This window comes from Procambarus clarkii, chromosome 26 (genome assembly GCF_040958095.1).
Source record: "Procambarus clarkii isolate CNS0578487 chromosome 26, FALCON_Pclarkii_2.0, whole genome shotgun sequence".
Classification (NCBI taxonomy): Eukaryota; Metazoa; Arthropoda; class Malacostraca; order Decapoda; family Cambaridae; genus Procambarus; species Procambarus clarkii.
The window spans coordinates 11,466,660-11,494,159 of NC_091175.1; the positions used below are offsets into that span (position 1 = coordinate 11,466,660).

Below are 27,500 nucleotides of genomic sequence, written 5' to 3' on the forward strand. Positions count from 1 at the left end.
CCTCCCCATGCGAGTTATCGTGAAGTCAAGTGTGAAATATTCGATGTGTTTCACATAGAGTTTTCAGTACTTAATAATAATACATTTTCTATCAGTTTCATCTAGTTGTTTCAATGGGAATGGGAGAGAATGGGGGATGGTACAAGTGCGGGTGAAGAAAGGGGGCAGAGAAAGGGGGGTAAAGAAAGGGAAGAGACCCGGGTGCAGCCGGATAACCCTTTTCTATAATAAGTAAACGGAAATCTCTGTCTGTTCGAGGAAGGGGAAAAATAGGAGAGGGAGGAAGGTAGGGTGATGAGGGATGTGAGGGGGGGGGAGGGGGATGGGAAAGGGAAAGGTGGAGAGGGGAGGGGGGAAATGTGGTGAGAGGGTGAAAGAAGAGGGGTGGAATGGGGTGGGGGGAGAGACAGAGTACCGTAGGGTGCTTCTTTTTGCTGCACTATATACAAGCACCACACCCGTACCCCACACCCATACATCATACCCATACACCACACATTACACCCCATACACCACACTCATACACAACAGTTTCAGTCTTCTCGTGCTGACTGTTCCCATAGAGAGAGACAATAATTCATCAAAACTTCATAGATCTGAGACATTGTGAAATTTACATTAGTTCCGCCCATCATCATTCTACCTTGCAGGAAGATCCATATACCTTTTGAATCATGCAGTAAGAGCCACATATCTGTGAATCTTGCAATAACTTCGGCAGACTCCTTGATGAATAAATGTTGCGGTCGTGTGGGATCGAACCCCCCATCTCCAACACTTATTCTCAGAGTCATCATTTATTGTGGTTTTGATTGTGCAGACTCCCAGACTCTTAGATGTTACCGGTGCTTGGCCACCAGTAACTCTGGGAGTGAGTGACCTCTGGATGTAGATTGGATCAGAGGTCAACTGTCAGTAAAAGCTACGCCAATACAAAGTTACTAAAAATTTTAGGGGTAACTGCCACTAAAATTTTAAGAAGTTTGTAAATAGCCAATTAAGTATGTTATACTGTGCTACTCAAATTCTTCGGCAGGAAGGCAGTGGATGCATGTGGGTGTAGGCTTGCCACCGCCGCCTGCTGGATGATAGGTGGGTGGTTATCTTCAGGTTATCTTGAGATGATTTCGGGGAGGAGAGGAGAGTACATGACATACACACAGTTGTGGCTATTTACATGTTACATATCTACTTCATAAGAAAAGCTCGGCCTAACAAACAACTGATTCCCGTATGTGAGCCCAGTATGCAACAGTGAAGTTTCCGCCATAGTCTACAGAAGTGGAAGGACTTCCTTAATAAACTAAATAAACTTAACTCTCTCTGAAGACTAACCTTGGGAGGGCGGGTAGCCAAGGAGCACACAGGTACGCTGCGTGCTCCAGGTGGCTTCCCACAGGCAGTGGTGGGAGGGGTGCGGGGTAAGGAATGGAATAGGAATGAGTGGAATGGAGGAGATCTGAGGTTGGAAGGGCGGGACAGAGTGATGAAGTTTTATTTTTAAGCTTGCACTCTTTTTGCAGGGAGCTGCGAGTGCTTTAAGGTTCTTCACGTGTATTTCACCATGTATGAATGTATACAGATGAATACTGTGCAGCATTCACACTGTACACACACACATGCGTGCTACTGTACGTGTTTTAATGTTCTGTTTTCAGTGGCATTTATTTTTTTCCTGTGGGTTATCTGGACTGTGTTTCATCCTGGAATTATGTTTTGTTGGGCTTGGTTTCCCTCGAGAGTCGATCCCAGCTCTTGGGTCCCAATTGTAATGTGGATATCAGTGAGAACTGAGGGGCTAGGAGGGAGGGATGGAGGGATGGAGGGGAACAGCAAGTGACCAATGTACTGTTGCCAGTAACACTTTCTTGAACATTTATAATTACAACTTCATTTGTTCCTTACATAGAATTTTGGCCATTTAAACTATCTGGCCATCGATCCTTGCACTAGATATCTGTTGTCGTTCATGTGTGGCGTACAGTGCCGTTATACTTTAGTGCTTGCGAGGAGAAACTGTTTATTGATTTCTTAACTGAAGCAACAGTTGGCAAACACGAGAGAGAGAGAGAGAGCATTGATGTCTGTGTCCAGCCTCTTGTACTCAGAGTGTTGCAGTGGCTAGCGTTGAGTTCAAGAAGCCACCAATGAGACCGTTCTTACAGCTTGTCTCGGACTTTCTGTAGCTGCTTAGTCTTCTTTCATATTAATCTTTATATTTTCGTGTTATGAAAAACATTTATAAAGAGGTAGTGTGGGAGATAGAGGGAGACAAGCCAGTATAGGATGGATGGTTATGCCGACCCGTGGAGGACGCCCCTGGTAAGGACGCCCCTGGACGCCTCATAAGCAAAATATTGAGTATAAGCAAGTGCGAGAACGGGTTGGGTAACGTCTCCTCCCGCCCTAACACCTCCCCTGGCTCCAGTCTCTTTATCTAACTTGTTGACAAATTGCACGCGAGGCGCCGTATCACTGCTTTTCTGGTAGTCCAAATATATGCTATCAGACCACCATTCTCTGCACTGTGTCATTTCTGACCATGTTATTGAATAATATTAGGTTATAAGTTCAGAATGTATGAACTCGTGATGGCAATTTCCAATGAAGGCTTTGCTATTTAGAGTCACTATTATATTTCTGGCAGTATTTTCCACCACCTGGCATGGTATGATTGGAAAGGATAAGAGAGCAAAGAGGCGCCTTGTATGTAGTTCATAAGTTCTTTAGCCGGCCTCTTTGTTGAACATTGGCATGTTATGTTCTTCCAGTTTTTGTTAGTTTATCGTGCGGCCAGTACCTTAGTGTATACCTCTGTGAGTGGCCAGGGTAGAGGCCAGTACCTTAGTGTATACCTCTGTGAGTGACCAGGGTAGAGGCCAGTACCTTAGTGTATACCTCTGTGAGTGGCCAGGGTAGAGGCCAGTACCTTAGTGTATACCTCTGTGAGTGACCAGGGTAGAGGCCAGTACCTTAGTGTATACCTCTGTGAGTGGCCAGGGTAGAGGCCAATACCTTAGTGTATACCTCTGTGAGTGGCCAGGGTAGAGGCCAGTACCTTAGTGTATACCTCTGTGAGTGGCCAGGGTAGAGGCCAGTACCTTAGTGTATACCTCTGTGAGTGACCAGGGTAGAGGCCAGTACCTTAGTGTATACCTCTGTGAGTGACCAGGGTAGAGGCCAGTACCTTAGTGTATACCTCTGTGAGTGGCCAGGGTAGAGGCCAATACCTTAGTGTATACCTCTGTGAGTGGCCAGGGTAGAGGCCAATACCTTAGTGTATACCTTTGTGAGTGGCAAGGGTAGAGGCCAGTACCTTAGTGTATACCTCTGTGAGTGACCAGGGTAGAGGCCAGTACCTTAGTGTATACCTCTGTGAGTGGCCAGGGTAGAGGCCAGTACCTTAGTGTATACCTCTGTGAGTGGCCAGGGTAGAGGCCAATACCTTAGTGTATACCTCTGTGAGTGGCCAGGGTAGAGGCCAATACCTTAGTGTATACCTTTGTGAGTGGCAAGGGTAGAGGCCAGTACCTTAGTGTATACCTCTGTGAGTGACCAGGGTAGAGGCCAGTACCTTAGTGTATACCTCTGTGAGTGGCCAGGGTAGAGGCCAGTACCTTAGTGTATACCTCTGTGAGTGGCCAGGGTAGAGGCCAATACCTTAGTGTATACCTTTGTGAGTGGCCAGGGTAGAGGCCAGTACCTTAGTGTATACCTCTGTGAGTGGCCAGGGTAGAGGCCAGTACCTTAGTGTATACCTTTGTGAGTGGCCAGGGTAGAGGCCAGTACCTTAGTGTATACCTCTGTGAGTGGCCAGGGTAGAGGCCAGTACCTTAGTGTATACCTCTGTGAGTGGCCAGGGTAGAGGCCCGTACCTTAGTGTATACCTCTGTGAGTGGCCAGGGTAGAGGCCCGTACCTTAGTGTATACCTCTGTGAGTGGCCAGGGTAGAGGCCAGTACCTTAGTGTATACCTCTGTGAGTGACTAGGGTAGAGGCCAGTACCCTAGTGTATACCTGTGTGTGTGTGTGTGTGTGTGTGTGTCTAGCACGGGGCTTCTGTATGATTCTCTGAATGTGTCCTCAGCCATCCCAATTTGTGAAGCAGGACCACCAGTCTCCTGCCGTGAACACAAATATATGGAAACAATATTAAACAGTCGCGTATTTAAATTGGAAAACGAGAGTAGACCAATGGAGGAGAAAAGTGTGGGAAGTAAAGTCGACGGTGCGTTCCGCCAGAGAGAATATTGGAACCTGGTGGTGTGTTGTGGCGGTGAGGGGCGAGGGGGAGTCTTCTATAATATTGGAACATGGCTGAAAATGAAAGTAGTTGGCTAGCACAGTCTCTACCACATGCTGGTCCCCCTGGTATAGTTGAGTTCGTTCTCGACTCACACTTGGGGGGAATTTCCGGGTTTGAATCCCGGGCGGGACAGAAATTGTTGGGCACGTTTCACCTATCACCTAACACCTGTTCATCGAGCAGTAAATAGGTATATAGGAGTAAGTAAATTTTGTGTGGGGGTTACATTCTGGGGAGGAGGATCATTTATGTTCAGCAACTAGGCTGCATTCTCCCCCGACAAAATGAATGATTAATGATGAATTATACTCTGGGGATATACTCTAGGGATATACTCTAGGGATATACTGTAGAGATAATGCTTTGCTTCTTCCGTTAATGTTAGCATTTAATATGGTAGTGAATGTTAGCTGAAAAGGGACAAGTTTTTGTGAGGTTCTGCTGCTCGCTGCAAAATGTTTCCATTTTATACGTTTAATTAACATTTTTTTACTTAATTTGTACAAAAATTATATTTCGTATTTTGTGAAACATAAAACTTAGCATTTTTATGCTAATAATATATTTGATTTATGCTTTGAATTAATTTTTTCACTATGGCTCTCTGGTGCATATATATACTCTAGTTACAGGGTACACACACTCTCTGGCTCCAGGGTACACACACACACACTCTAGCTCCAGGGTACACACACACACACACACACACACACACACACACACACACACACACACACACACACACACACACACACACACACACACACACACACACACTCTTGCTCCAGGGTGCACACACACACACACACACACACACACACACACACACACACACACACACACACACACACACACACACACACACACACACACACACACACACTCTTGCTCCAGGGTGCACACAGCCGCCCCTGTCAATATACCATGGTGGAATATAATAGGTGGTGAGACGTGTGTACAGCAGCCCGAGCACCAGAGTCTGGACATAAAGTGGCGGGGTTGGCCACCTGGCCAATATTTCCCGCTTACGGCGGCCTCTGGCCTCTTAAAGTAGGCAGGGCTCCCGCCAGGCGGCTCTGGGGCTCCCGCTCTGATTCCGTGTCTGGGGTTGGAAGCAGGAGTGGCTGTCTTAAGGTGTGTGTGTGTGTGTGTTGTGTGTGTGGTTTGGTGTGCTTGTGTATGTGTTTTGGAGAGGTTATGTGCGTGTGGCTGTGTCTGAGAGATTTTGTGTAATAGTATTTGGCCGTTTGGTTTTATATGTGTTTGTATACATACTGGTGATCATGAATTTATATATGTATGTATGTGGCTCTGTATATACTTTTATTATCTTACACTGCCTGCCTGTATTTCACTGTTTTTTTTACACATGCGTACAGGAGTAGATGCAGTCTTACTCCTGTTTACATGCTGAAAGCTTTTCCTTCCCATACATCATGCCACGCCTTCCCTGGAACACGACCCACTACTCGGGTTTACTCCCAAGTTCCACAGTTACTGCTGGATAAACAAGAACAATTAATTATAGATTAGTTCCCAGCCAATTCTTCCCGGTTTTTGTCACAGGACGAGTGTGTGTGTGTGCGCGTGTACGTGTGTGTGCGCGTGTACGTGTGTGTGCGCTTGTACGTGTGTGTACGTGCATGCCAAAGATGCAGCCCTAGAAACTGTCTAAACTCTCAGGTACCTACTTACTGCTAAACGAATAGAGACACGAGATGAAAGGAAACGCTGCCAATTTGTATCTGCTTCCGCCTGGAATCAAACTAGGGATTTACGACTGAGAATCGGAGACGGTCAAGGCTTGAACACAAGGCGGGCAACCCTTGCCCTCCCCCTCCTATAGCTCTCCCCTCTGGAAGCTTAGGGTCTGGAAGAGTGCGTCTCGCTACCCAGCTAACGAGGTCAAGAAGCTAACGAGGTCAAGAAGCCCAGCTAACGAGGTCGTGGTCAGAAGCCTCTCCCGGCTTCTGGTAATTGCACGCACGTTTTTTCCCGTGAAGAGATGTGTTCTCCAATATCTAGTTAAGGAAGGAGTTTATGCCAGAAATTGAAGAACTCGAGGATGGTACTTTCTTCTTGACTCCTTTTCTGCCCTTTCTTGTTATTTTGCCTTTCTCCGTCTATATTACGATATAACAGTACATTATAGTTATTATTAAGACTTTTTGGAGAGTCATACTCACAGCTAACATGAAGGATAGAAGAGAAGACCCACTCTTATCCATTAATACTCAGTAGAAATAATATTTTTGTGCTAGAATAACAAAGTGGAAGGGACTTGTTGTGTCGTACAAGAGTTAGAGTCTGGGCAACAGTGGTCGTTCTGGAGACACTGTCGACGACCCAGCATCTGGTCGTCCTTGAATTCAACAAGAAGTAGAGATTGAATGATCAGTGTTGATTATTATAGTGACAACCGTGTTAATACACTCAAGTGGTCATACTCAGTTTGTTAACAGGACAAGACCTATCTTTTGTGCTGATCGATATACACCAGGAGGTGCTGCTGTGGAACATTTCTTTGTCATAGAAATCGCTCAACAGACCTAGTAATTACGGGCTATTCATGCCCGTGCCACCTTTAGGGTGGCTTAATCTTTATCAATCAATCAGACCAAGTAGGCGGCGACCCTTAAGGATAACCTTGATGTTGTTGTTGTTGTTGTTTTACATTCAGCTACTCGGAACAAAAAGTTTCAAGTGGAGGCCTGGTCGAGGACCGGGCCGTGGGGACGTTGAGCCCCGAAATCATCGCACGGTAACCGCAAGGTAAGGTAGCACGGGCTATGGTGAGCCCGTAGTGGACCTACCTGGTACAGGAGCGGGGCTGTAACGTGTACAGGAGCGGGGCTGTAACGTGTACAGGAGCGGGGCTGTAACGTGTACAGGAGCGGGGCTGTAACGTGTACAGGAGCGGGGCTGTAACGTGTACAGGAGCGGGGCTGTAACGTGTACAGGAGCGGGGCTGTAACGTGTACAGGAGCGGGGCTGTAACGTGTACAGGAGCGGGGCTGTAACGTGTACAGGAGCGGGGCTGTAACGTGTACAGGAGCGGGGCTGTAGCTTGTACAGGAGCGAGGCTGTAGCTTGTACAGGAGCGGGGCTGTAACGTGTACAGGAGCGGGGCTGTAACGTGTACAGGAGCGGGGCTGTAACGTGTACAGGAGCGGGGCTGTAACGTGTACAGGAGCGGGGCTGTAGCTTGTACAGGAGCGAGGCTGTAGCTTGTACAGGAGCGGGGCTGTAGCTTGTACAGGAGCGGGGCTGTAACCTTGACGTCTACAGGTTGTTCTTATTTCACTGGTGTAAGGCGAGGTGGACCTGCTCCTCCTAGCGAACTGTAAACTGGAGCGGCCCTCAGGTACCGCCTGGAACTTGCTCAGCTCAGCCTCCTGTGAAGACAGTACGTACACCAACCACGTGCGTCATCCTATATATACTGACGTAGTGGACAATTACAAAAGTACAATTTGGTACTATTGAATTTGAACAAACCGGGAAAAAGGTTTTGTATTATTGTGGCTAATAAAACCCTAACCTAACCATCCTAGCCTAATACATGCTATATGAGGACTAATATAGTATATATATATATATATGCGCTATACTAATCTAGGAATATTTAAGTTTTATTGTTAGCTTTATTCTCACAGTAGGAAGTATTGACCTAGTAACTGGTCACACGTGAATTATTGACCTATCGTATGTTGTATAGCCCATTATATGTGTATTGAACTATTTAGTATGTACTGTGCTTCATGTACTAAGTATTTTGAGATGTATTTTGTTTTGTATACAATGATTTTCCAGCTGGATTATACAGCTGTAGTTGTTGGCGGTGATATTTTTTTATTATGTTATTCACAGGTTAGTTACTGTAGAGTACTTGGTGTAAAGTTATGGTTTGATCACAATTGTGGTTATAACCAGTTAGTTGAAGAATTAAGAGTGGAATGGTCGTTCGTGATCACATCATTTACGGTGCTGGTGTACTCGACATATTAATATTCCACATGTGTGTGTGTGTGTGTGTGTGTGTGTGTGTGTGTGTGTGTGTGTGTGTGTGTGTGGTGAGTTACCGTTATTATTCACGATGGCATGCACTTAATTATCATTAATATGCCAGTACTATAGATTAGTATAATTAATTTGCCAATTTGACAATGATGTGTTAATAGTGAGGAGTTTGTATGATTGTAATCAACCTGCTTCACGCTGTGTTTATTATTTATTAATTTGATTAATTGATTGTGTTGGGGTAGGCAGCCACTGTGTGTTAGGCTTATAGTCGAGGTCGAACTACTGACCTTCCTCAGGATCTACACAACAATTTGAATAACTCCGGGGGTACTTAATTACTGCTAGGTGAACAGGTGCATTAGGTGATAGGAAACGCGCCCAACCATTTGTCTTACCCCGGGATTCAAACCCAGAGTTCTCGATTGTGAGTCGAGAACGAACCCGAGTGTACTGCCAATTATTATTATTGAGAAAATCCGTAGGAGCCGTGATGAGAATTCGAACCTTCATCACGGCTCCTACGTATTTTCTCATCACGTTGATGTGAATAGTTTCTGTATTATTATTATTGTTGTTGCTGGCAGAGGGTTAATTTATATATTTATAATATGCAGTATGATTATCGCTCTGTCACTGGGTAGATTTATGGTGTGATCGGTCCATTACTGATGATGATTTGCCTAGTTAAATAGCAGGTATTTGTTTCTGTAATATTATTAGACTGGGTAGAGTGGTGAGTGTGCGGGCGTGACGCTGGCGCAGGGAGAGTGAATATAGTTACCTGAAGCTACAGTATGTGTAACCAGGTCGGCTAGTGTGAAGTTAGGGGTTACCCAGTCGTTGATGGCTGGGGTAGTGAGGGGGGGTGAGCTGGGGTGTTGTATTGGGGTGTTGTGTTGTGGTGAGGTGTTGTGTTGGGGTGTTGGGGTGTGGTCTCTTGCCAGTGTTGTTTGCTCACACGTGTGTTCTTGCTTTCAGGTCAAGCAAATCATGGAGGAAGCAGTCACGCGCAAGTTTGTTCATGAGGAGAGCAGCACCATAACGTCCCTGTGTGGTGAGTGTTCCCGTGGTGTGTGTGTGTGTGTGTGTGTGTGTGTGTGTGTGTGTGTGTGTGAGTGTGTGTGTGTGTGTGTGTGTGTGTGTGTGTGTGTGTGTGTGTGTGTGTGTGTGAGTGTGTGTGTGTGTGTGTGTGTGTGTGTGCGTGTGCGTGTGCGTGTGCGTGTGTGTGTGTGTGTGTGTGTGTGTGTGTGTGTGAGTGTGTGTGTGTGTGTGTGTGTGTGTGTGTGTGTGTGTGTGTGTGTGTGTGTGTGTGTGTGTGTGTGCGTGCGTGTGTGTGTGTGTGTGTGTGTGTGTGTGTGTGTGTGTGTGTGTGTGTGTGTGTACGCAGTAGCATAAACATGTGAGCAGTGTCGAGCATTAGCTCCTGAGCCCTGCCTTACCAGCTGTTGATTGTATAGTGTAGTGACGCCGGAGCCTCCAGTTTCCTGTCACATCTACCTGTGATGAATCTTTGGGCATTAGATTGAACAATTTCTCTCTCTAGTTCACCGTATTTGATAATTTTTCTTAAAATAAAAATGCTCTTTCTAAAATCCCTGTGACTTATCTGCATCTCAAGTTTCCTTGTTCTACTCTGCCTGTTATATACTTTATATAACATTTCCTCATTATCAGCTTTGTCCAGTCCCTTAAGAATCTTATATGTCGTTAATATATCTCCTCAAATTCCCCGTCTCTTCAAGTATGGTGAAGTTTAGCTCCCTCAGCCTTTCCTTATAGTTCAATCCCCTCAGGTCTGGTACAAAGCCTCGTTTCATACCTATATTTGTTCTAGTTTGCCTGTATGATTAGGTGTGAGTTCCACGGTGGGTCCTGCATGCTCCAGGATGATAATATGTTGTGTACAAGACTCTGAAAGCATCCTTCAATAGGATCCTAAATGGAAGGATGTATGCATATATATATATCTTTTAAATAGGATATATGTTTGGATATATGCTGATGATGTTAGGCTACCATCAGAGGTTCTTATAATTAGTGTAAGTCATTATAAACTCTCAAGTCTCTCTCTTGCAATTTCAGCGAGGCGTTTCCTTTCATTTCACACCTGTTCAGTGGGCTTTATTGCTCCCTCCCAAATGCCCATTAACATGCATTAACCTGAGTTGAAGTCTTGTAGCCATCCAACCACACCTGAGGTTGTGTCTGGGTGTTTTGGGACTATACACGCCTGCAAGTCGAACCTTCATACACCAAAATACACCAAGTGGAAGAAAATAACAGACTGCATATCGAGAACTTTTCTAACATGATATTTCTGATAACTGATAACAGTGTTTAAGGAACTTATAACTTCTAGAGTGGACTCCTGCGCTATACTAATTAAGTGACTCATTTCTCCATGGGCAACTGATGGCCCTGAAGATTATCTAGTGTCCACTAGACATTATCTAATGTCCACCAGACATTATCTAGTGTCCACTAGACATTATCTAATGTCCACCAGACATTATCTAGTGTCCACCAGACATTATCTAGTGTCCACCAGACATTATCTAGTGTCCACCAGACATTATCTAATGTCCACTAGACATTATCTAATGTCCACCAGACATTATCTAGTGTCCACCAGACATTATCTAGTGTCCACCAGACATTATCTAGTGTCCACCAGCCATTATCTAATGTCCACTAGACATTATCTAATGTCCACCAGACATTATCTAGTGTCCACTAGACATTATCTAGTGTCCACCAGACATTATCTAGTGTCCACCAGACATTATCTAGTGTCCACCAGACATTATATAGTGTCCACCAGACATTATCTAGTGTCCACCAGACATTATCTAATGTCCACCAGACATTATCTAGTGTCCACCAGACATTATCTAGTGTCCACCAGACATTATCTAATGTCCACCAGACATTATCTAGTGTCCACCAGACATTATCTAGTGTCCACCAGACATTATATAGTGTCCACCAGACATTATCTAGTGTCCACCAGACATTATCTAGTGTCCACTAGACATTATCTAATGTCCACCAGACATTATCTAGTGTCCACCAGACATTATCTAGTGTCCACCAGACATTATATAGTGTCCACCAGACATTATATAGTGTCCACCAGACATTATCTAGTGTCCACTAGACATTATCTAATGTCCAGCAGACATTATCTAGTGTCCACCAGACAGTATCTAGTGTCCACCAGACATTATCTAGTGTCCACCAGACATTATCTAGTGTCCACTAGACATTATCTAGTGTCCACCAGACAGTATCTAGTGTCCACCAGACATTATCTAGTGTCCACCAGACATTATCTAGTGTCCACCAGACATTATCTAGTGTCCACCAGACATTATCTAGTGTCCACCAGACATTATCTAGTGTCCACTAGACATTATCTAGTGTCCACCAGACATTATCTAGTGTCCACTAGACATTATCTAGTGTCCACCAGACATTATCTAGTGTCCACTAGACATTATCTAGTGTCCACCAGACATTATCTAGTGTCCACCAGACATTATCTAGTGTCCACTAGACATTATCTAGTGTCCACCAGACATTATCTAGTGTCCACCAGACATTATCTAGTGTCCACTAGACATTATCTAGTGTCCACCAGACATTATCTAGTGTCCACCAGACATTATATAGTGTCCACCAGACATTATCTAGTGTCCACCAGACATTATCTAGTGTCCACCAGACATTATCTAGTGTCCACCAGACATTATCTAGTGTCCACCAGACATTATCTAGTGTCCACCAGACATTATCTAGTGTCCACCAGACATTATCTAGTGTCCACCAGACATTATCTAGTGTCCACCAGACATTATCTAGTGTCCACCAGACATTATCTAGTGTCCACCAGACATTATCTAGTGTCCACCAGACATTATCTAGTGTCCACCAGACATTATCTAGTGTCCACCAGACATTATCTAGTGTCCACTAGAGTCATACATTAATCAAGAGATGAACTCCCTGTAGTGAAGTAGAACAAAATTATAGTATACATCTTGAACACACCGGAAGCGTGTTCCAAAGCTACACTTTTAAATAATTTCTCGCTAAAAGAGCGGTGTAACGTACAAAATTACCCCAATCAGCAGTAGGGAGCAATTATTACAGCAAGAGCTGCTTGTAATTGATAAGGGCGAAAAAGACTTTATCTGTAAACTCTCTTATTTAAATAGAAAAGAGGTGATCAAGAGACTCCTGTCTACAGGTGGGATAGTTGACATGTTCATTCAAGCTCTTCTTAATCAGCAGGGCTATAATGTTAACTTGAACTGCAGGCTGCAAGCACCAACAACCTGGCTGTCGAGGCCGTCACCAGACCGGGTTGCAAGGTTGATGATTGAACGGGGCTTCAAATTAAATAAATTTCAACCAGTGACGAGTTTACCGGCAACTGGCCGATACGTGTCAAAGGAAGTGTCTTAGTTGTGGCACTTTGAGCACTCGCGTTAACTACCGCATCAGGTCGCATTAGGTCCATGTTAGTGTGGCCTCTCTGTGGCTTGGCACTCCCCCCCCCCCACTCCCACCCCCCCTCATAGTGCAGGGGAGGGATGGCGCCCCCTCTCGTCCCCTCCCCACCCCCTCACAGTGGAGGGGGGGGGGGTCGGTTCCCATGGCAACACCCATGAACTATGTGCAGATGAAAGATTGGTGGCAGAGTCCACTGAGTTTCATTATTTGAATCTAGCTGGAACATGTATATTATATCGGAGAAACCTTGGAACACACTAATACTAGAGCAACCTTGGAACATATAAATCTATAGATGTATATATATATATATATATATATATATATATATATATATATATATATATATATATATATATATATATATCAAATATAATATAGTCTGTTTATCCACGGCTGGAGGCCAACCACTTTGGGCAGGCATAAATAAAATTTGCTTGGTGATTGGTAGGTTTGGGGAGTTGCAATTGGTGGTTCCGGGTCTGCCCCCCACAGTGTAACCTTCTGGGATTCGACCTGGCCACTGAAGGGTATCCCATCGTGTATTATATATACAGTAATGACTGTCGTAGCATGTAGATCCCTGAAAGATTTGTTTGTTAATATTCGTAATTTGGAAATCTTGTCTTATATCTCTCTCCTTTATATCTTATATTTTATATCTGTCTTGCAGGGAAATGGAGAAACATACTCGCTGTGTGTTGAAGTGAATATGAGCAGCATACTTACCTCAATATGAAGTGACTGAATTACTTAGATTATGCAAACATTTACATGTAGTCTTTCAATAATTGGGTTAACAGTGTGCTCCCATCGTCCCACCAGGTCTTACGCTTGCCATGATAGGTTAATGAAACTACATTTCATAACTAGAGGAGGAAAGAAATTGATGGGATATGATCATAACATTTAAGATACTGAGGGGAACAGCCAAAGTAAACAAAGATAACTTTTTAAATTGAGAAAAAGTAGTACAAGAGGACACAAGTACAGGCTGAAAAAGTGGAATATATAAAGGAATTCTTGTACCTTGTACAGGCGGCCAACACGTGAAGTGTACTGAAAGAAGTTACGAAAGCCACCTCCATCTACAACTGTAATGCCAGACTCAACAATGAACTAGAACGCAGACTAGCTAACTAGTAGTGTAACAAGTACTATAAGGCTAGTAGGCGGTGTGTAAATGGTTACCTCACACTATCCCGTACACACTGTTACACACGCACAGTGCGCCCCAGGGTCCCCACCAGGCCTGACGCATGCGTCTCCACCAGGCCTGACGCATGCGTGGCTCCCGCCTGGGTAAGTGCCGCAGGTGTGGGAAGAGGACAGGTGCGCCGGTAATGAAGTCAGACAGGTGGGTGATGCGGTGCAGTCTTGCAGCTTATTCGTGAGTGACGGCTGGCTGATGGCATATTGCAGTGCACTACAATGCAACAACATGCAATATCATACAATATAATGCCACCTGGGGGGGGGGGGGCGGGGGTCTTGGGTTTCTTTCTTCCCTTATATCTGTCTGTATCTTCACTTATAGTGCCTCCTTCCCTCGTCCCTCACAGTGCCTCCTTCCCTCGTCCCTCACAGTGCCTCCTTCCCTCGTCCCTCACAGTGCCTCCTTCCCTCGTCCCTCACAGTGCCTCCTTCCCTCGTCCCTCACAGTGCCTCCTTCCCTCGTCCCTCACAGTGCCTCCTTCCCTCGTCCCTCACAGTGCCTCCTTCCCTCGTCCCTCACAGTGCCTCCTTCCCTCGCCCCTCACAGTGCCTCCTTCCTTCGTCCCTCACAGTGCCTCCTTCCCTCGTCCCTCACAGTGCCTCCTTCCTTCGTCCCTCACAGTGCCTCCTTCCTTCGCCCCTCACAGTGCCTCCCTCCCTCGCCCCTCACAGTGCCTCCTTCCCTCGTCCTTCACAGTGCCTCCTTCTCTCGCCCCTCACTCACCATACATGCCACTGATGACGTCATAGAGGAATGCGGAAACGTTTTAGAGTTGTTTATTGCTAGCAAATAATGTGTTGTTGACGTGTCCAGCTCTCAGTGGCACCCTCAGTAGCACCCTCAGCCTGCACAATACTAGTGCCTCTACCCACTGTGGCACTCTTAGCCTACACATTACTTGTGTAAAAAAATATTTTATTTTTCGTCTGAATAGGACTCTTCAGAGGACATAAATAATGGTCAATAAATACATTAGGCATAAATATTGGGCAAGAATAACTAGCGTACCTGAACCCCCTTCACCTGGCCTTGTGCTGTACTCACCTGTTCCTCTAGACGACCTTGGAGTGTTATCGTAGGCTAAGATATGTGTATGACCCCAGGTCACTAGCAGCCCGGGTAGTGGTAATACGTCATATATTAGTATGTATTATGTTATCAGTTCCTCGCTATTTGGTCACGCCTTTATCCCATTTGGCTAAGAACTCTATAGTCAGTTTCTCCACAAAGGCATTTTACGGTCCCAGACTACAGGTACATCACCACAGTACCCACATGTACATCACCACAGTACCCACATGTACATCACCACAGTGCCCACATGTACATCACCACAGTGCCCACATGTACATCACCACAGTGCCCACATGTACATCACCACAGTGCCCACATGTACATCACCACAGTGCCCACATGTACATCACCACAGTGCCCACATGTACATCACCACAGTGCCCACATGTACATCACCACAGTGCCCACATGTACATCACCACAGTGCCTACATGTACATCACCACAGTGCCCACATGTACATCACCACAGTGCCCACATGTACATCACCACAGTACCCACATGTACATCACCACAGTGCCCACATGTACATCACCACAGTGCCCACATGTACATCACCACAGTACCCACATGTACATCACCACAGTGCCCACATGTACATCACCACAGTGCCCACATGTACATCACCACAGTGCCCACATGTACATCACCACAGTGCCTACATGTACATCATTTCTTGCCACCCTGTCAGTGGAAATGTTCCTTTCGTCACCCATGTGTGACTGACGCGTCCATTTTCTTCCACAAAACACTACTCACTCTGCGGAGACGTCCCCCCACATTTCATAACACCTTCTCTTCCCTTATAAACATTTCTCACTCCATGGGACCAGCAGGTTCGTTCCCCCCCCCCCCTACTCTGCTCTCCAGCATAAACGGTGTATATGTATTGTTTCGTGGTTTACGTAGACCTGTTTTCCTGAAGTGGCTGAGACTTCTCTGATCACTCGTGTCGATCAGGAGACGTGATGACGTTTCGCAACAGTCATCTAGGGCTCGTTGCTCTAAGCACTGTGCTCTAAGCACTGTGCTCTAAGCACTGTGCTCTAAGCTAGCACTGTGCTCTTAGCTAGTACTGTACTAACCTATTTGCGCCTAACCAATTCGACTTATTGATGCCTCTAACACTGATGAAACTCTTTCCGACATCTGTGTAACATATCTGTGTCTCAAGTTTTCATCTATGCCTCCTCGTTCTGATGTTCTTAGAATTTAACATTGCTACTTTGTCTTCTTTGTCAGTTTCCCTTAGGATCTTATACGTTGTTATCATGTCACTCTTCTTTTACATTGTGGTAAATTCTAGCTCCTCAGTCCTTCCTTGTTGCTCAAACCCGTCAGCTCAGGAACAAGCCTCGTTGCATGTGTCTGGACCGTTTTTGTGTGCGGGAAATAGGACATAAATTGCTATGTGAGCGAACATATATTTTGACGCTTACAACAAATGGATACCGCCAGCTGCATGTCCAGTGCTCCCACACTGAACAACTGTACTAATAAATCTCTATAGAAAGTGGAAGAGAAGACTGTGCACTACATTTATCACTAACATCTTGTCTAAGATGTGTGTTACACCCTCTTCAGCGGAACGTGGGGTCCACCGTGCTTAAATGCACATCTGTATGCCTCATTGTATGAGTTCCGTGAGTGTGTGGTGGGACAATGACTCCTGACCTTTCTTGAGGGCGGCGTGTGAGTAATTACCCACTTCTTGGTGATTAATGCCCGGGCTGAGGGTGACGGGTCGGGCGCCTGGTATTATGAGCGGGTCGTCTACCACTTTCCCCTCCCTCCCTCCCTCCCTCTTACCTTGCGGTCGTACGGTAGGGAACTGCGTCCCTTCCCTCTCCCTCATGTTGTTCCCTACACCTGCAGCCCCGGTAACCTCTGCCCCGCCTGTCTCATGTTACACAGTGGTAAATGATTTAGTAACACATTACGTGGGGACCACGGCGGGACATACCAGAACATGATGGTGATATAGTGGTCACAACCCATAATAGGAACACGCAGGGAACAACACGTGAGGAGTGATGTCACACGTAACATGTCACCAGAAGCCACCAACAACCTCATGTCACCAGAAGCCACCAACAACCTCATGTCACCAGAAGCCACCAACAACCTCATGTCACCAGAAGCCACCAACAACCTCATGTCACCAGAAGCCACCAACAACCTCATGTCATCAGAAGCCACCAACAACCTCATGTCACCAGAAGCCACCAACAACCTCATGTCACCAGAAGCCACCAACAACCTCATGTCACCAGAAGCCACCAACAACCTCATGTCACCAGAAGCCACCAACAACCTCATGTCACCAGAAGCCACCAGCAACCTCATGTCACCAGAAGCCACCAACAACCTCATGTCACCAGAAGCCACCAGCAACCTCATGTCACCAGAAGCCACCAACAACCTCATGTCACCAGAAGCCACCAGCAACCTCATGTCACCAGAAGCCACCAACAACCTCATGTCACCAGAAGCCACCAGCAACCTCATGTCACCAGAAGCCACCAGCAACCTCATGTCACCAGAAGCCACCAACAACCTCATGTCACCAACTAGCAACATTTACAAGGGTGGCCAAATAACTGCCTCTAAAAATCTAAACTAGGAATCATTAAGAAGCGTGCATGCCACTTTTCTGGAGCCAATTCTGAATATTACAGCACCAGTGTGAAGTCCTGTATAAATGAGTTATACCACCTGACTTGTCCTAGACCTGCGAGATACAATATGCTCTCTACAGTATGGTGTAGTCACCACAGTATGATGTAGTCACCACAGCATGATGTAATCACCGCAGCATGTTGTAGTCATAATACAACAATTTCAGCATCACAGTTTAATGTAACTATCAATCATATTGATTCTGCACCAGAGATTTCGGCGAGCAGTGTTGCCAACTTCAGAGGGCGAAGACTAGGTAGGTTTGGAAACAATTTGTTTTTTGTTTTGTTTTTTTACCGATTACCAGCCAGCAGTGTTGCCACTCTGGTCTGCCATACCGACCATCGGGAGAACAAGTAGACGATGTGAATTACCATCTGGTAAACAAAGGCGAGGAAAATTAGCTGAGGATGTTGGTGGGTGGCCGATGTGAAGGAAGAAATTTCTGAGAAGTCTCGTACATCTTCCACTGGCCATTGTCTCCTCCCAGATGATCTTACTGCCATAATTAATTGAGCTCGGTGGTTGGGGGAACAGTGTTCATGATGTGCTTTGCCTCGTGCCTAATTGCCCTCAAGGATCACACTTTTAAAACGGGATAAGAGCCTCACAGCTGGCAGTTGCGTCACTGTGGCTCCAGTATCGAGCCGGCGTCTCATTTGCTGGACGCGGCTTGCGTCACTGTGACGTCACTCGTGACGTCATGGCTATAGTGTCTTGCGTATTCGCTTACTCTAGAATTTATGAAGCCCGGTAATGAGTAACCATCTCTCTTGATGAAACCTAAACCCTTAAATCTATTGTAGAATATTAAAAACTAATTAGAGAAATACAACACAAAGTTAAAACGCTGTTGACTGATTATTAAACCTAGACGAGACACGACAGTTTCGCAGAGAGGAAAGTTATCCAGTTTCATCATAGCATCTTTCAAAATGTTTATCTGAAAAATGTTTGACATATTACTCCGTGGTGGCGGTGTGAGACGGGCGGCGTGACCACCTGCACCACCACGGCCTTAAACATTGATGAAGATTAACCCGGGGGCTTAATCTTCATCAATCAATTAATCAGCTCCAGTCTTTTAGTCCGGCCCAAGGTGCTGAGCGTGAGCCTAAGGTGGACCTTATAGTCTCTTGGTGAGTGGTGGACCTTATAGTCTCTTGGTGAGTGATGGACCTTATAGTCTCTTGTTGAGTGGTGGACCTTATAGTCTCTTGTTGAGTGGTGGACCTTATAGTCTCTTGGTGAGTGGTGGACCTTATAGTCTCTTGGTGAGTGGTGGACCTTATAGTCTCTTGGTGAGTGGTGGACCTTATAGTCTCTTGGTGAGTGGTGGACCTTATAGTCTCTTGTTGAGTGGTGGACCTTATAGTCTCTTGTTGAGTGGTGGACCTTATAGTCTCTTGGTGAGTGGTGGACCTTATAGTCTCTTGGTGAGTGGTGGACCTTATAGTCTCTTGGTGAGTGGTGGACCTTATAGTCTCTTGTTGAGTGGTGGACCTTATAGTCTCTTGGTGAGTGGTGGACCTTATAGTCTCTTGTTGAGTGGTGGACCTTATAGTCTCTTGGTGAGTGGTGGACCTTATAGTCTCTTGGTGAGTGGTGGACCTTATAGTCTCTTGTTGAGTGGTGGACCTTATAGTCTCTTGTTGAGTGGTGGACCTTATAGTCTCTTGTTGAGACCAGAGGGGGCTCGGCCCACAGTCATGGGAACACCAGTCCAGCCTCGCACTTGCTAAGACTATTATAGTGTATTACTAAGTGCATCAGACGAGTTGTATACGTATCACTATAATTATTATATATTTGCATTGTATATATATATTGTTGATACTATTATTGTGATTGTTATTACAGTTTCGCTTAACGTTGCTGCTCTAATAACAATAACAATTAAATATACGCTGAACATAATGGACAAAAAGTAGTGTTTTATCTATACTAATTAGCAGTTGGTGTTGTTAATGAACAAGTCGTTAGTGAACATGTTGCACACTCCGTCCCCTACTCATTAGCAAGCCTTTGTAATTGCAAGTAGGAAATGCCTGCAACATTTAAATATAGAATAGAGCATTATATATATATATATATATATATATATATATATATATATATATATATATATATATATATATATATATATAGATATATATATAGTGCATGTAATTATTTTAAATGTACCAAATGGCGTGATGGGACGAGTTAATTGGCTCGTAATGATGGAATCGAAAGCTGTTAGATGCAATCTAACAAATTGAACAAATATAATTCTTTACGAACGTTATGTAGCCTATTGCTTCCTGCATTAGCCAGACTTCCGTCAAGCACATTGTGCGCCACTAGTAATTATAGTTTAAATAATAACAGTAATAATAAAATAATATGAATAATATTAACAATGTTATTAATATTATATATATATATATATATATATATATATATATATATATATATATATATATATATATATAATAAAAAGTCATTCTAAACTGTGTAAATGCAATTAAATTCCTGCCGTTTAGTGAACACTTTTATTAAATATTATTGTACTCCGTGTTTTATAAATTAATATTTAAATAATAATCAACAATATTTTATACCCATGAAACGAAGCAGTAATCGTCACCACCTGATTTATGATGTATGTGAGAAATGTTGTATGCTGTGGCCCGGTGAGGGAGCTTGTGTATACTGTATAAGGGAGGTTGTGTATACTGTATAAGGGAGGCTGTGTGTATTGTATGAGGGAGGCTGTGTATACTGTATGAGAGAGGCTGTGTATACTGTATAAGGGAGGCTGTGTATACTGTATGAGAGAGGCTGTGTATACTGTATAAGGGAGGCTGTGTATACTGTATGAGGGAGGCTGTGTATACTGTATAAGGGAGGCTGTGTGTACTGTATGAGGGAGGCTGTGTATACTGTATGAGAGAGGCTGTGTATACTGTATAAGGGAGGCTGTGTGGTATTCCTTGTATTATGTGTGTATGAGGATTGTATAAATGTTTGGGAAAAATTGTTGGGACGATGCGAATGCTGTGTGGAGGTGCAAGATGGCCGGAACGCCTGCTTAGACTTGTTCGATAGCCGGTTCTGCCTCTCTGCTGTTGACCTTGTTCCGGGCCAGTAGTTGACCTTTGATGACCTGGGTGATCCTCTGGAGGTCAGTGACATCGGTAATGGGTTGATGGTTAACTTTCCTGATGAAAGCGCTCGGTGGGCCTACCTGGCTCCCTCCGGCAACCCGGGGGGGCGCCGTGACTGTGGTTGACGTGGGGGCGGTGGTGGTGGTGGTGGTTGACGTGGGGGCGGTGGTGGTGGTGGTGGAGGCAGTGGTGGTGGTGGGGGTGGTTGAGGCGGTGGTGGTGGTAGGGGCGGTGGTTGTGGTTGACGGAGTAGTAGTGGTGGTGGAAGCAGTGGTGGTTGTACGAACAGGGATCGAGGTCTTGGTGGTGGTAGTGGTAGTAGTAGTAGTAGGTGCTCTGGTGGAGGTACTGGTTGAGGAAGTCTTGGGTATGGAGGCAGTTGTGGTTGTGGATGCTCTGGTGGTTCTGGACTTGGTGGTGGAGGCGGGGGTGGTGGTGGTGGAGATTGTGGTGGTTCTGGTAGTTGTGGTGGTCTGGGCGTGGTGCTGGCCGATGATCTGCTGGGCGGACTTGGAGTTGTTGCACATCACGTCCGGCACGTCAGTCCTGTAGGTACAGTGCCTGTACCGGAGAGAGGTAAGTCAGAGTCCACACACACACACACACACACACACACATACACACCACATACACACACACACACACACACACACACACACACACACACACACACACACACACACACACACACACACACACACACACACACCACACACACACACACCACACACACACCACACACACACACACACCACATACACACACACACACACACCACACACACACCACACACACACACACACCACATACACACACACACACACACACACCACACACACACACACACACACACACACACACACACACACACACACACACACACACACACACACACACACACACACACACACACTCACCTCCTGACGGGGTGGAAGCGGAGCTCGCCGGTGCAGGAGTACCTCCTCCTCACCAGGCCGCCGCCGCCCTGCGCTGACGGGTGACATCCGAAGAACTGCAACATGCATCACTCGGGTTAATAACGCAACATGCAACATAACCTTAACGCGCCAAGCAAATCAACATTAGTAACTAACGTTAAGCAATACAACATTACTAAACGTTTACCAACGTTAAGCGATACTACTTTATTCAATAACATTACCAATTTAAATTCTCAGCAAAACAAAACAAAAACGAACATTATCAATCGAGTAATTATTTAATTATATTAAACAAATATTAAAAAACAAAAACAAAGTCAAAACTTATAAACAAGATACTAGGCAAGCAAAGCAAAGACGGGGAATAAATTCAAACTCAAAAAATGGCAGCAAAGTCGACTAAACTGTGACTTAAAACTTGACAAAATATTGTCAGATGGAGTTTAATGCTGACAAATTTAGAGTTCTAGGCCTATACAACTATAGTAAGGTTACCAGATATCGCTGGAAAGTTTTGAAATTGTCAAATTTTAATACCAAAAATAACCGTCAGCTTTAGTAGCCTAGCATCTCGTGCAGAGATTAATATTCGAAATATGAGGAATAGGAGTCATAAGAGGAAGTGTAGTGGACATAAACACTTTAGTATGAACAACAAGAGAGAGAAATGACAGTTAATCCCAGGCATTAAGAACCTCCCATGTGAAAAAAGATTAAGAATGGTCTTTTGTATAAACTTTTAGAGATGGTTAGAGAATATGGGAGGACATAATTGAGGAATACAAATGGACGAAAGTGCATATAACAAGGGGAATATTAACAGGGTATTAAGTATATTAAATAAAATACAGATTTGGCCGAGTGCCTAACTGGCAGTACAGGCGTTACCCGGACTGATGTTGCAGACGCCGCTGATGGGGTCGCCTTTCCTGCCGGTCGAACCTCCCAATAAAGTTTGTGTTATCCGCCATTCTAGCCGGTCATTAACTCCGCTATCCGCAACGCTTGGCAGGACAGCTGGTCACCTATTACGGATAACACACTGCCTCATATTAAATGGCTTTCCTCCTGCCACCATTTTAGGGGATAGGAGAAAGGCAAAGTGTTTTCGCTAGGCTGTGTAATAAGGCAAAGTGTTTTCCCTAGGCTGTGTATTGACCTCACGCATTTAACTCCTGGCCACTTAATGGCAACATGCACTTATAACTACTGGCCACTTAATGGCCACATGCACTTATAACTCCTGGCCACTTAATGGCCACATGCACTTATAGCTCCTGGCCACTTAATGGATCAGTATAGAACGTCCTAATTTTCAGGATGATGGTAAATGTTGCTTTCCCGATGTGCCTTTGAGCGAGTCGTGCCCCGATACAGTACTTTGTGGACCTCTGGCACCGCTGGTCTTGCTGTGTTCTACTAGTGGCATCCTCAATGATACTAGGCACCTTTTAGTCGTTTTGCCACACTGTGCTCTATAGTCTCCCTGATTTGAACACGAAATTGGGAAATTGGACACGAAAACTATGAAAATCATTTGCATAAGTCTAGATTTAGAAAAAAAAATTCTTAAATACTACGCGCGTCAGGGCGGCTGATAGCTGGGTGGACAGCGCTTCGGATTCGTAGTCCTGAGGTTCCGGGTTCGATCCCCGGTGGAGGCGGAGACAAATGAGCAAAATGTTTCGTTCACCCTGATGTCCCTGTTACCTAGCAGTAAATAGGTACCTGGGAGTTAGGCAGCTGCTACGGGCTGCTTCCTGGGCGGGGAGGGTTAACAAAAAAATGGAGGCCTAGTCGTGGACCGGGCCGCGGGGACGCTAAGCCCCGAAATCATCACAAGATAACCTCAAGAGATATACTGACCCGGGAACATGGCTGTAGGTTTGTGGACTACGTTAAGAGATCACATAATAGGAGTGTGGCCGCTGGATTGTTTCAAGCGTAGGTTAGACAACTATATGACTAGCTGTGGCCACATATAATTAAGAACTGCTTGGCATAGTCCAGTGGTCCTCCTATAATGTCCATTATTATGACACGATCTTAACACCACAAACATGTAAACATAAGAAAGTAACTAGCCAAATAAATTAACAATTACAAAATCACCCAAATGGTAAATATGAAATGGAATGTAACTCCGGCCGAGTAAGGTGACGGGCAGCGTGACCACTGGTACAGGAGACGGTGACAGGCAGCGTGACCACTGGTGCAGGAGACGGTGACGGGCAGCGTGACCACAGGTGCAGGAGACGGTGACGGGCAGCGTGACCACTGGTGCAGGAGACAGTGACGGGCAGCGTGACCACAGGTGCAGGAGACAGTGACAGGCAGCGTGACCACTGGTGCAGGAGACGGTGACAGGCAGCGTGACCACTGGTGCAGGAGACGGTGACGGGCAGCGTGACCACAGGTGCAGGAGACGGTGACGGGCAGCGTGACCACTGGTGCAGGAGACAGTGACGGGCAGCGTGACCACAGGTGCAGGAGACAGTGACGGGCAGCGTGACCACTGGTGCAGGAGACTGTGACGGGCAGCGTGACCACAGGTGCAGGAGACAGGAGACGGGCAGCGTGACCACAGGTGCAAGAGACAGTGACTGGCAGCGTGACCACAGGTGCAGGAGACAGGAGACGGGGCCGTCTGGGGGCGCGGCTCCACACTCATCACCCACCACAAGCGCCACACCAGAAATAAGTCATCATAAACAACGCTAATGAAGATATAACTCCTTATCGTGTTGACGCTGCCTGGGCGAGATGGTGCCGGCTTTGTCCTGGGTGTCCTGCCCGGCCCGGCTGGTCCCTAGGGACGGAAGACCTGCATCCTTGTGTGTGTGTGTGTGTGTGTGTGTGTGTGTGTGTGTGTGTGTGTGTGTGTGTGTGTGTGTGTGTGTGTGTGTGTGTGTGTGTGTGTGTGTGTGCGCTCCCAACATCGACCTGCTTTACACTGGAGTCCTGCCAGAAGCAAGACATCGTCTCCTCCTGCCTTACCTCACATCAGCTCCTATGCCTTCACCCTCCACCTCCTAACTACGTCCCAAGCTTACAAAAATATAGGACTACGGGCTATACATGCCCGTGCCACCTCTTGGTTGGCTTAATCTTTATTAATCAATCAAGTGCTATATAGTCGTAATGGCTGGGCGCCTTCTCTTGATAGTTTTCTTCCCTTGAGATACTTATGTGGTTGGTAGATGTGTAGTAGGAAGTAATGTCCTTGATCGCTACATATTGGTGTGTCTTTTTGACGTATAATTGAATTTAATTAAGCAGTTGGCCGCGAATTTCGTACTGTTGAGATTGATGTTGGTAACTCGTTAACTGTTAATTATGTTGATCATTTCGTACTGCTAACTTCATGTGGGTAAGATTTACGGAATGTAAGACTAAGATCAATGTAGAGGGAATTGTATTCTTGTCGAGGGAAGTGTAGTCAAGATTAAGTCGGCGAGTAGTGACATTGTTGTTAATCAAAGCTGAAGCCACAATGACTGTAGCTTACTATATTGAATTATATACGGTGGTAGTACAGATATTTGCATATAACTTTCTCTAATGTGTATGGTAATAAGGGTACATTGTATATATCGGTGTATACTGGTTTACGGCGGTTGTATCACCTGCCCGATGTATATCAAACCTGGCGTGACATATCCCAAGACTTTTCAACAATATGACTACCAAGACTTCTGCAGGTGACGGGTCTCCCAATCCTGAGCACTCCAGTTGCAAACTCTGTGAGCAGGAACTACGGCATGATCTCCCGCACTACATCACTGAATGCCCAGTTATTAGACCTTTCAGACCAGTTGGCATGAGGTACCTGGAGCTTTGCAATTACTTTATTCACTCTCGTATTCTTGAAGATATCCTCACAGTATACCCAAAATTTGCCAATGCAGGCTATTAAACACATGGCTCTGTATGACTAACCATCCTGCGAGATGGGGACTTGTATTACCACTGCTACCTTATTCAATCTTGTGTTGTTGATATCCTCAAAATGCATCCGGAGTCTGCCAGTGCAGACCGCTTATCACATGCCTCTGTATGACTAACCATCCTGTGTGATGGGGATTTTATAGCATCACCTAGTTAGCTTTTTTGACACACTGTACTCCACTTCATATAGTCTAGGGTAGCTGCACTAATGCAGATGTACCTCATAACTTAATAAAAAAAAAAAAGACTTCTGGAAGATGAGAACGAGTCATGCAGTGTCACACAGCTACCTCACCACACAGACTATGCTACCCTTCTTGTAGTCTACCTGCATGACTCTACATGTTAAAATACAAAACTTGAGTATAGGTGTATAGTAAACTAAAAATTATTAACAAAAGAGAAATAAGTTAAGAAATGACAAAAATTAACACGCTAAGAAAAATAAATTAATAAAAAATATCCTTAGGACTGTACTGCTCCACTAAATATTTGTGTGATTTCATTCTTTTGAGTTTTTCATGTTTCTTTGTCTGTTATCATACATTCGCTATCTTTCATTTGTTTACACTTATTTCTTAAACTGAATTCATTATCTGACACCCATTATCCCGTTTACCTTTATTTTCATATTTATCGTGTGATCTTCTATCCATATCCTTTATACCTTGTGCTCTATCCAGATCATGTTCTCTCTCTCATTTATCACTATTCCTTATCCTCTTTTTCTGTTCTCTGTTCTACATTATCTTATATTTTTTATCCAATATTCTCTAGCTTTAAATCTCTATATCCCCAATTCAGTTACCTATTCCTTGATGTCTATTGGGGTTGACGTATGTCTTTGTTATAGTTGCTTCAGCATCTTATATAGACAGATTTCTCCCCATCATCATCTTATTTCAGCGTCTCATATAAACATCTCTTCTCCCTTTCTTCCTGTCCTGCAGCATCTCATATAAACAGATCTCTTCTCCCCCTCTACTGCAAATTGCAGCCTCTGCAATCTGGCCTCTGCCACCCGTCCTGGAAAGGGAATATTTCCCCATGACTGGAATTGCTGGAATCACATTGATAACATCTAGAGTGAATTGCAAAGTGGAAGAATGTTAGGAGAACTGGAATCGAATGAGGAATTATTCCGACATTACAAAGCGCTCTGAATGTATTCAGTGGAACGGAGACGGGGAGAGAGAGATCTGGTAATATATGCTTCTTGAATAATCAGAAATTAGTGTCTTAATATGCACAGTAATCTTACTAGAGTGAGAGGTACAGTGGGTGTGGAACATAAACTTACTGGAGAGGTACGGTAAGAGGTGTAAGATATGGAACAAACCTCCCCATATAAACTAGGGGCGTCATTAGCACGATTAGAAAACACTAAATCGGCATAGAAGACTAACGACTCGTGAACCTTATACAATGGGGGAAAATCGGAACAAATGTAGAAGACTTGAGAGAACTAGACAAGTTGCTACGAAAGGCTACTGATCAGCCGAGCTGTGACGGCGAGACCAGACCACTCTAGGAACCAGTCACAGGTAAATGACAGTAAACTGTATTTTCTTCAATGTTGGGGAGACCTTGTGACTTGAGGACCGTGGCGATGACTTTACGTCTTGACCGCCTCTGCTCTGCCAGTAATATC

General features: G+C 45.0%; 2 protein-coding genes across 8 annotated transcripts in view; one reads left to right on the top strand and one right to left on the bottom strand.

Moving 5' to 3' along the window:
* LOC123756624 (small G protein signaling modulator 2) overlaps positions 1–27,500 on the top strand; it is a 162,090-nt gene that overhangs the window by 34,311 nt on the left and 100,279 nt on the right. For all 7 annotated transcript variants that reach the window (XM_069331899.1, XM_069331904.1, XM_069331902.1 and 4 more), the window contains one exon: positions 9,307–9,382. In XM_069331899.1, coding sequence (XP_069188000.1) covers positions 9,307–9,382 — 76 coding nt within the window. Of the gene's footprint in view, positions 1–9,306; positions 9,383–27,500 lie in introns of those variants that run through there.
* Positions 20,340–27,500, bottom strand: part of LOC123756789 (uncharacterized protein DDB_G0290587-like) — a 28,622-nt gene continuing 21,461 nt past the window's right edge. The window contains exons 5-6 of the mRNA XM_069331897.1: positions 21,878–21,972; positions 20,340–21,521 (exon numbers count right to left, since the gene is read on the bottom strand). Of these exons, the coding sequence (XP_069187998.1) occupies positions 20,885–21,521; positions 21,878–21,972 (732 nt within the window). The 3' untranslated portion in view covers positions 20,340–20,884. The remainder of the gene's footprint in view (positions 21,522–21,877; positions 21,973–27,500) is intronic.